The 10733-nt window shown below is 39.8% G+C and overlaps 1 protein-coding gene across 1 annotated transcript in view; it reads right to left on the bottom strand.

The window, feature by feature from the left end:
* Positions 1 to 5224: 5224 nt before the first annotated feature.
* ccdc88b (coiled-coil domain containing 88B) overlaps positions 5225 to 10733 on the bottom strand; it is a 58680-nt gene continuing 53171 nt past the window's right edge. The window contains exons 26-28 of the mRNA XM_044126983.1: positions 8403 to 8557; positions 5494 to 5832; positions 5225 to 5410 (exon numbers count right to left, since the gene is read on the bottom strand). Coding sequence (XP_043982918.1) covers positions 5343 to 5410; positions 5494 to 5832; positions 8403 to 8557 — 562 coding nt within the window. The 3' untranslated portion in view covers positions 5225 to 5342. The remainder of the gene's footprint in view (positions 5411 to 5493; positions 5833 to 8402; positions 8558 to 10733) is intronic.

Below are 10733 nucleotides of genomic sequence, written 5' to 3'. Positions count from 1 at the left end.
TCAGAGCCGAGAAAGGGAGTCTGTTTTTTGATTAATGTCACCATGACAACTACATAATTCATGAATTGTATTAGCGATCCATTTGTCATTTGCAAATCATAATTCAGGATGTGCTTGGGGAGGGCAGGCCTCCGAGAACCTGCTATTGTCTCTTGCAATCACCAAGAAAAGAACCGGGGGAAACGCTGACGTGTCCTTGTCCTTGTCTGGGAGGCAGAAGCTGCTTGTTTCGTAGGAGAGCACTTTTAGCTTCATAATGACCTCTCAGGTCTGCTCATTTGGGAAGCTTGCATCCTAATTCCTCCCTCTTCATCTGTCCGTCTGGCTGTCTGTTGACAGAGGCCTGGCCGGCTCTACACTGACACCATTTGGTGCAGCAGTGAAAGGAAATAAAGAGGACGCTCATGAAAGCAGCGGGGCAGATCATTCCTAAATAGATCAATGGCTGGATTTTCAGCGGAGCCCTAAAATGAAATGGGATTGCCCTCCTTCCTGAGCCAGCTGGTGGGGTTTTTCCCTGTTTGGCCAGCTGTACCCCGACCAGATCTGGGTGTTACAAAGAGATTTAGCATTGTTTTGCTTCCTGACCCACAGAGTCAGACAGGATTGCAGAAGACAAAATATTTTCCCTCTTGGATCTCAGATTTTATCTTCTGTTATTTAACATTTTACTCACTCCCTGTGTGGTTTCCACTCCTACCTAAAACTATGTCTAATGTGGGGAAAACACGGCCACCTTTTCAAAGCCATGCGTCTTTGAGTTTGAATAAGCCAAGTTTAAGAAGTGGCGATCAGAAGAAACAGCAGGAACGTTTCCAGCTAAACCTGTAAAGGTTTATGGATGAAACACTTCAAGCACTGACATAGGAGGGCTTTCAGGTCTCCCAGCACCTCGGCTGAGCTTTGTATGCGTTACATATGACGTACCAAACAGAATCCGCTCCGATACTCCTGGTTCCTCTGCAGGCGTCTGTAATTAAGACTCCATGCGCTCTGCAGAGCGGCTGTTTGACCACTGAGGGATTTACAGAGTCGATATGAATCCTTACAGCATTCCTGAAGGTTGCACAAAAATACCAATAAACACAATGCTAACACTGTCAACAATTAAAAGGGACTAAAGGGACTCACTTCAGCTCTGCTGTGAATAAATAATCGTTTTTCTCTTAAACTAATATAAGGTCATGTTTAGAGGTGGATCAGGATCCTGTGCAGATTGGGGGGAAAAATTATTATTATTTTAATAATAATATCAACTGAATGCAGTTGATTTCTGGATTTTCTGACTCGTCTTAAATATGAGGAAAAAGAGAAATATCGAGCATGAAATAAATATCTTCTTCCCTCCATCTTCCCTCCTTTCCTCTTTAGGGTCCTTTCATCATTCTGTTCTACTTTCCCTCCTTTCTCCTCTCCTTCCTTGCCTCCTTCAACACTTCCTTGTGACCTTACTACTTTCTCTCCAACTTTTTGAACTTTCACCTTTGTAAATAAACTCTATTTCTCCATTCTGTTCTTTCCTTCTTTCCTCCTTTGGATCCTGATTTATTTAATTCTTTCTCTTCTTTTCTTCTTTATCCTTCCATTCCTGTATTCTTTCTTTTCTTGTGTCATTTCCCTTTTTTCCTTTCTTTTCTTCTGAGTCCTTTCTTTCTCTCTTCCTTTTCAACCTTTTCCAACCTCTATGTCTGCCTTGTGTCCTTCTTTTCTTTCAATCTGTTTTGTCCATTCCAGTCTTCTTTATGTCCTTCCATTCCTTCATTTAATTCCTTCCTGTGTCCTTCCCGTTTTCCTTTCCTTACCTGTTTATTTCCTTTTCCTGTGTCCATCCTTCCTTTCATTCCTCATTTCTTTCTTCTTTATGTCCTTTCCATCTTTCTTCCTTGCACTGGTGTCCTACCTCTTTTCCTTCCTTCTTCCTTCTTTCCTTTCTTTCTTTTTTATCTCTTCTTTCCTTCCTGATTCTCTTATCCATTCTTTCCTTCTTCCATTCTTCCTTCTTTGTGTCCTTATTTCCTTCCCTTTTTCTTGTAACCTCATGTATTTCTCTGCTTTTTTCCCCCCCTTTTACTCCCATTTTCTCCTTCCTTTCTTCTGTCTCTCCTCATCTCTCCTTCCTTATTTTAATGGCTTCAAGGCCAACTTTTCCTTCTCTTTATGCTGTTTTAATATCGGACAAAGCAGCGATATCATTTCGGCGCTGACTGTGGCAGAAACCCCGGGCATTGTTAGCGGCGCTCCTTCTAACAAGACATTATATGGTATTCTGCACATGCAGCAACATGTCCACAGATAGAAACTACTTTCTATGACAGACTCAATGAGACACATATAGATAGAGTCTCTATTAAATTGTGTTTTACCGTAGGATTCACCCTGGTTGATGGACAGAGCAGATATCTTGGAAATTGGAGTAACTCAATAAAATCTAACAGTTAGTTCGACTATATCGGTAGCAAATGGGATTCTGGGAGTTTGTTTCCGAGAGGCGTCGGCCGCCCACATGAGGATGATGTGTCAGACTGAGATCGCTTTATGGTTATAAACTGAGGGTAAAAATGACCACGCTTGATACTTTAACTACTATCATTAAATCTACTCAGTATTTATATATTATTATTATAGTGGTGATGGTCACTCTGCTAGCGAGCTCCTAATGCCGCTCCAGTTCAGGTTTGTGCTCAGGAAGATTTAAAAACGTCTCCCCCACAAATAAAAAAACAATCAACTTCAGATCGATGTTGCTCATCTTTCTTCATCTTCAAAAAACTATTCAATGATTTCACTTGCAACAGGTTTAACTCCCTAAACGGTCTTTGGTTTTTAACCATGGTCTCCCATGACTTTCTTACACTGGCTTGACATTAAATTTACTTTCTTTTGAACCATCCCACTTTATTCATCTTTAACTTTCTGCTGACTGCAGATTGCTGACATCAGCGGACCAGAGTCTCCTGGTTCTTAAAGCACAGAGAAGACCCTTTTATTGAGGCTGGGCCCAAACCTGCCCTTTCACATGGAGACCTCGCCAGCACTTGACATTTTCAAAACCTGTTTGAAAACTCTGTTTTATTCGTTGGCATTTAAACCAGACTTCACCATGACATTTGACTTTTGTCTATTTGTTTGCAAAGTGCATTTTTTTTACTGTGTTACACACAATCTGTTTTATTTTCAGCCCCTTTGTTTTTACACTTTTTCTCATTCGCGTTGGTTTATTTCTTGAATGATCCTCGACATTTGCAAAGCAGTCAGTGAATTTCTCAAGACCTTTTGTATAAACAGCAACCTAATGTGGATTATCTGCAAAAGTCAGTCAAATGGCTCAAACTCCTTGGTTCGTCTCCCAAAGGTAAATATCTGGGTCAGTGAACAAGTCGGTGCTTGTTGATAAATTCTGGTTTCCTTATGAAAAGGTAAGACAGTAAAACACTAAAACAGCTTCATCATGTTCTCAACGCGACAGTGTAGTCTGGATGCTTCCAACCCTAAATCCTTTCCTCCCCTTAGCTTTCAAGCTATTTTTTTTTTCACCTAAAACCAAATGTTTCTAAGCTGAACAGTGTGAAATAATGTTGGTCAACCTGACAAATATTTGTTTAGGTAATGAGCTTTAGCTTTGATGCTAGATGGAGCACATTGTCAATATTCTAGAAGGTTTACTTTTCGTATACTTTTAGCTGATACACAAGATTGCCAAAAGTATTCGCTCACCTGCCTTGACTTAAGTGACCTCCCATTCCTAACCCATAGGATTATAACGTTGGTCCACCCGGAGAGCTTCATCTCTTCTGAGAAGGCTGTCACAAGGTTTAGGAGTGTTTATGGGGATTTTTCTTCCAGAAGTGCATTTGTGAGGTCACACATTGATGTTGGACAAGAAGGCCTGGCTCTCAGTTTCTGCTCTAATTCATTGCACAGGTGTTCTATCGGGTTTGAGGTCAGGACTCTGTGCAGGCCAGTCCAGTTCATCCATACCAGACTCTGCCGTCCGTGTCCTATTTTGTGCGCTGGTGCACAAAATAGGAATTGTCCAAAATGTTCAAAATGAATTGTCCAAAATGTTCTGGTATGCTGAATCATTCAGAGTTCCTTTAGCACAGCTCCTGAAAAACAACCCCACACCATAATCAGCCCTCCAGCAAACTTTACACTCGTCACAATGCAGACAGACATTACCGTTACAGTACCGTTCTCTTGGCGACCGCCAAACTCAGACTCCATCAGATATCCAGATGGAGGAGCGAGATTCGTCACTCCAGAGAACGTGCTTCCACAGCTCTAGAGTCCAGCGTGTTGATGTTTGGCTTGGATGCAGCTGGTCACCATGGAAACCAATTCCAAGAAGCTCTCTGCTCACTGAGCTAATCTGAAGGCCACATGAAGTTAGGAGGTCTGATTGACTCTGCAGGAGTTGGTGACCTCTTTGCACTATACGCTTCAGCATCCGCTGCCCCGCTCCGTCAGTTCATGTGGTTTACAACTTTGTGGCTGAGTTGCTGTCGTTCCCAAACATTTCCATTCTCTCATAATACAGCTGTGGAATATATAGGAGTAAATTTCACGACTGGATTTGTTGGTCAGGTGGCATCCAATCACAGTTCCACACTGGAATTCACTGAGCTTAAATTTGATAGAGACGCTGTGATGTGACCTTAAAAAGATTCATCCTTTATGAATTAATTCTGCAAAGAGCAGTGGGCCAAAATTCCTCCACAGAGATCAGAAACAGTCAATCATTGGCATAAAGCAAGTAAATTCTATCCAGATTTGTTTGAGAATCTTAAACATTTAAATGTGACAAAAAAAGCTACTTTTTTCACAGAAATGTTTCATCAAATTAAATTAGGTATGAAAGTTGGATGACTTGTGTGTAAAGAAAGTCATATGCCCAAACCGAAACACAGCAACTTAGACAAAGTTTTATTTAACTATTTTTACATAAGTTAAACAAAAATCTTTTGTAATCTTTTACAGCAGAAATTTTATCTGCTGTAAAACATTTTGCCGCAGCTTTAAACAGCTAAGCTGTGCTGCTTCTTTCCTGTTTGCAGGGAGAGTTTTGGTGGAAATCTGAAGCATGGATGTAAAGGAAAGAGCTGTTAAATTTTCATGATCCAGATGTCCAAGTACAAACATCTGGATCTGCATGGAGGCTGGGCTCTAATGAGTCAAGGTGTGGGACACTGTGACGTTTAACTAAGAAATTTACAGACATGATTTATTTCCAAGTCAGCAACATTTAAAGAATTTATTTATTTTGTATTTAAAAACTCTATAAAGATCATATTTGAGAAAATCTCGTGTGCATTGACAGTTTGGACCCAATATAAAATGTATCATCAGTTCACAGCAGATGCATCTGTTGGTTTCTCCTGTGCTGATGTGTCGTCGCTGGAGTGATGATTGTCTGAAAATAAGACAAGATCACAAAGCGTGTTTAATTTATGAATATTTTCATTTACACCAACAATTAATGCACATCTTTCTGACCTTTAGCTCCTTCCTCATCAATACTCTCCTGGCTGGTCAGGGAAGCAGCATCCTGAGGCGTCTCTCTCTCTCTCCCCGCCCCCTCCCATAGGACGTTGGTGTTATTCTGACTGGATCGAAGCCGCAGGCGGGGCTGGGTCTTGTTGTCGCCGGGACTAAACGATTGGGAGACCCCGGAGCCCGCTCGGGACAAACCGATCCCCCAGCCATGGCGGGAGCCCAGCTTTCTCCGGGGTCCAGAGCGAGCGACGGTGGGAGTCCCAGGAACTGAGATGTCCGGCTCCGGGTTGGAGGAGGTTTTCCTCAAGGGTGACGGAGAGACTGGAGCACTGCGGAGGTCTGAAACGGTATGAAGGATGGTGGTGGGGCTCGATTAAAACTTTTAATCTAGTTAACCGGAGGGTCTGTAATTGATCAAAGACCATCTATCTACAAAATAGGCAACATTTTCATTAAAAAACTGATTCTTTCTGCTAAATTATTGATCGCTTTGGACTGGAGTAACTTCTCAACAAATAAGTATTTTTCCCTCGGGGATCAATAAAAACTATTCTATTCTTTTACTAGTAAAATCCTTTGTCATCATGTAGAACCTAGTGGGTGGAAGTGGAAAAGAGCCACAACTTTTCCAGCTGAAACTCCAACATCAGGGAGGTTTTCCTGTACGTTTTTCACCAACGATGGCTTCAGGTTTATTCACTGAACCTGCTCTAAGACCAGCTCTAGTTTAGTAATTTGGGTTTTGTTGGAAACCCAAAATAATGAACTTAAGTTTTTGTCAGTATCAACATTTTCTATTGTCTAAGGTTGCAATGCCTAATGATCTGCTCTGATCAATACACTAAACAACTCACTATACTTTTATTTTTTTTAATAAAAAAAATAAAAAAGATGATTAACCCTAGTATTACACTATCAATAGTGTAATAGTTTAACACTATTAATAGTGTTAAACTATTACACTATTAATAGTGTTAAACTATTACAACTATTATTTCAACTATTAGTGAAACTATTACACTATTGCTTAGTGTAATAGTTTCACTAAGGAGCAAATGCCATCTGTCAAAGAAAGAAGAAACAGACAGATCTACCACATCTGACTTCCTGACTTAAGCAGGTGATAAACTCGGTTTGATTGGGAACCAGAATTGAGCATCTTAAACATTTTCAGCTGCTCCAGTTTTCTTTCACAATGTGTTAAGTCAAATGATCCAAACCCTTTGAAAAACTGTTCTCCTCCTTGCCCGTGACGGCGAAGCACCAAGAACTGAAACGTAATGACAAAAAATCTCTGAAGACACAACACGCAACTTCCTTCTTCATAGCATGCGAAAAGAAATGGAGTCGCATCAAATTTTAGTGATTGCAGGATTTCTTTTTCATTTTGGTAAAAGATCACAAGCCATTTTTCCTGTTAGTGCTAAACTTGCATGTTTGTTTTGGTTATATTTACCCAGAATGCCTTACGCTTTTGTTCACTTCCTGCTTTTGGAGCGTTCTACGGCCCATTTGGTATTCACATATGCATTCAAACTGCACCAGAGTTCACTTTAATCAAACTGAGACGTAAGGTTGTTTTTTTTTTGGTTTGTGTCAGAGTTTTCTAGACAAAGTAGAGGCTGAACAGGACTGGTGTGAAAGCACCCATTAATAAGAATCACTTGGCGCATATAACTTTCAAGTTTACAATCCCAGGAAGTCATAGTACATCAATGAAATGGAATAAATAAAAAAACACAAGTTCAACATGGTATCTGATGTTTCTACTTGATGCAAAATCAGGTGCAAATCTGAACTGAATCATTAAATTTACACAGCTTTCAGTGGACGGTGCAGTGAGGTTCTGCCCTTCGCTGCTTTCAGCTCTAATCTTAATCACTGGGATAAAAACTTCTGATTACAGGAACTTTTTAGTGGCAAACCCGTTTAGTGGATTGGATTGCTGCAGTTTTCCTCTCAACGTTACCCGCTCTAGCACTGCTGAAATAGCAACATTTAAGACAATAAACTCAAAAAGTGAAACAGCAGCAGCTTTTTTTTCCCCCCCTCGGCTTACATGCTGAGTGAGAGATATTTTCAATACATTCAGTTCTCACATGGTACAGGGTTTACTTTCTTTTCATCTTTCACAGCACAAGTTTTAAAATAGCAGTTTCAATGCTCATGACACCTTGCTGAAAACGCACGGCCCTGTTTAAAGACGGTTATTTTAAAAAAAGAGAATTCATTAAAAGAAAACATAATGCAAATCAGATGAGTAATGAGCTGAAGAAAGGATGCTTGGATGGGAAAATCTGATGTTTGACTGTGAGGGATGTTAAGCAGGTACTTTAGTTTGTCACGTTGAATTTTCTCTTGAAGTGAAACAAAACAAGAAGGAGGGACATTTGTTGGAAATATCCACTAATTAATTATTTTCTTGCTGCATCTTTGACTTAAAGATGATTAAAAACCCAGAACCCCCCGGTGAGAGCAGCTACAGTCTTTGGTGCTGAGACAATTAAACACTTTGAGAACACAATTATTTGGTTGAAAACCAAACTCAAGCGTTAACAATCCAGGTGAAATTTGACGCAACTGCTTTGACGACACCTGCAGTCAGATTATCATGTCAGTGAAGGCATCAAAAGGGGATAAAGCCTCATATCAACTCCTTTCAATGTGCAGTTAGCAGGAAAATAGCCCAGCTTCAGTGAGTCGAGGCTCTTTACAAGGAGAGATCTGAGGAGATGAGAGCGTTATCAGTGCAGACCACACTCAGTAGTCATGAGATGATTTGTATGCGCGCCTGCTCCCTCCCTTCATGCCGTATCGCTGTGAAAACCAGTCAGCTGATGTTTCTGTGTTAGTTAGTCTGAAGAAGGCCGGTTGTGTGCTGATCAGTGTGTGTGTGTGTGAGATCTCACCAGGCTTCGGTGTGTGTGGGTCTGGTGTAAACTCGCTGCTGTCGGCCAGGTTTTCTATGCTGCCTGCGGCGGTGAAGAGGGCGCGTCCCTCCCTTCCTCCTCCTCCCCGAGGCTTGATTAGTTTCTTCATCCTGTCTGCGATCCAGTTAGACTTTCTGTGAGGACACAGGAGACGGGGACCTTTCACAAAGAGGGTCAAGCATCTCGGTGCACGGCGACTCACATTATGTACGCGAGCTGGTTTCCCTCAAACTGGTCGGATGCCAAGTGTTAGAAAGAGAAGAGAAGAGCCTCGGTGGACGTTCAGCATCATTAGTGTTCGCCTGTTGCTGCTTCCGTCTGATTACGCAACAAGCGGGATGAATTTCACCAAAAATGATCATGAAAGCAAAAGTATTCAATGCTTTCACGTTTTGTAGCTTCACCTACAAACCTGAATGTGTTTTTTTATGCCTTTTTAAAAAGTATGACAGCATGAAATAGTAAGTACACATCTGTCAAGTGGAGGGGAAAATAATTGATTTCTTTGAAATTAAAATCTGAAAAGCGTGAGATTACTTTGTCTTCAGTCCGACTGAGTCAGAAAGTTTCACAAATACATTTTGCTGCAATAAAAGCTTTCAGTCCTCAGGCTTCATTTAATAAAAAGTGTGTTATGTTAATCTAACATACATCTAGTTTTATCAGAAGAAGAATCCAGAAAAAAAAACCCCTATTAGTTTAAATTATGGTCTACTTATTCTTACTTTTATTAAACATGGGAGCCAATATGTAGTTTTAAACTTTTATCTTTTTGTCTTTTGGTTTTGCTGTTTCATTTGCATGTCCTCCAAGTTCATGTAAATCACTTTGAGCTACCTTGCTGCTGAAATTGTGCTATATAAATAAACTTACCTTAATATCCTAATACTGATTCTTAATTGTATTTAGTTCTGGACTTTGACTGGACCAGTCTTACACATAAATAAGCTAAAATACTCTTTTGTATCTCTGGCTGTATGTTTCCATCAACAAATCTTCTGCAGCCTCTAAGAGGTTTCCTTTTTAATGTCTTCATATCATGATGCAGCCACCACTGTGTTTCACCATGGGGATGATGTATTCAGGTTGATGTAGTCTTTCACATGTAAGAGAAACTTTTATTTCAGTTTTATCTGATCAGAGCACCTCCTTCCTCGTGTTTTCTGTTTCACCTGCATGGCCTGTTATTAAACAGGACTTCCTACGGCTTTATTCTTGCCACATTAAGGCAGATTTGTGGCTAATAATTGGATTTTCTCACTGCAGCTCCTCCAGAGTAACCAGGCACCTCTTGAGTAATAATTAGCTGCTTTTGACTTTATGTTAGGGTACCAAAGTAATTTGGATTGAATACACTTCAATTTCATTATTAGAATAACAAAGTCTAAATCAATTTTTCTTCTGTCACAATTAAGAATCACTTTGATAACAATTATCTTTGTGATAGTAAAATTGTAAGATGTTCAAACGTTCAGACTTAACTAGAAAAATGATCCAAAATAATTAAGATAATTATGAAAAAGTTCCCCCCCAAAGTATGAGTATATTTGCTGTTTATTTCTTCAAAGCTCTTAAACCTATCAAAGAGGATTTGGCTCCTGCTCTTTTGCCAGTTTTTCTTCCTGTCATGTTTGCCATCACACTCACTCTGGAAACCGAAGTTAGACAGAGCAGAAAGCAGCAGGGTGGCGAGTTCTTGTCTTTTAACTCAGAGAAATAATGTTCAAGTGCTTCTTAAAAGGATTTAGACAGAATTAGTGGCTAAGATGACTAAAAGTTACAGATGGCTGACAATTATCCACGACTTCAGCAGAGTTATTTGGCCTGCGAATTGATGCCAATTTTGCAATTATGTGCTTCTTACGAGCGAGGAAAGGACAGAAATTAATGGATTTTGTCTAATGTCACGCAGAGTTCAGTTTTAAAATATTAAAAACGATCAAACATATAAAAAATGACAGAAAACCATCTTGATCATAAAATGTTTTAGCTCTGCAGTCTGATAGCTTTTTTTTTTAATTCTTAAAAAGCAGAAAGAAACTCTTGTTTAGATCTGACAGCAATTCCGACAGAACAGGATGAGGATGAATAATTTGTTTAAATATAATTTGAGTAAAGACAGAAAAGGCATTACAGATAAATATAGATTTCTGTAATCTTTGAATATGTTAATTCTAGATCCATATCTGCTTCAACAAACCTGATTTATTGTAATTTTACCTTTAAAAACCATCTAATTCAACATGTTGACTCACTGAGGCGTTAACATGTGGAGAGCAGAGTTAAGAAACGCTGTGATAAATACATGCA

This window comes from Gambusia affinis, linkage group LG09 (assembly GCF_019740435.1).
Source record: "Gambusia affinis linkage group LG09, SWU_Gaff_1.0, whole genome shotgun sequence".
Taxonomy (NCBI): domain Eukaryota; kingdom Metazoa; phylum Chordata; class Actinopteri; order Cyprinodontiformes; family Poeciliidae; genus Gambusia; species Gambusia affinis.
The sequence above is the reverse complement of the archived record's forward strand: the minus strand, read 5'-3'. Positions and strand labels throughout refer to the sequence as shown.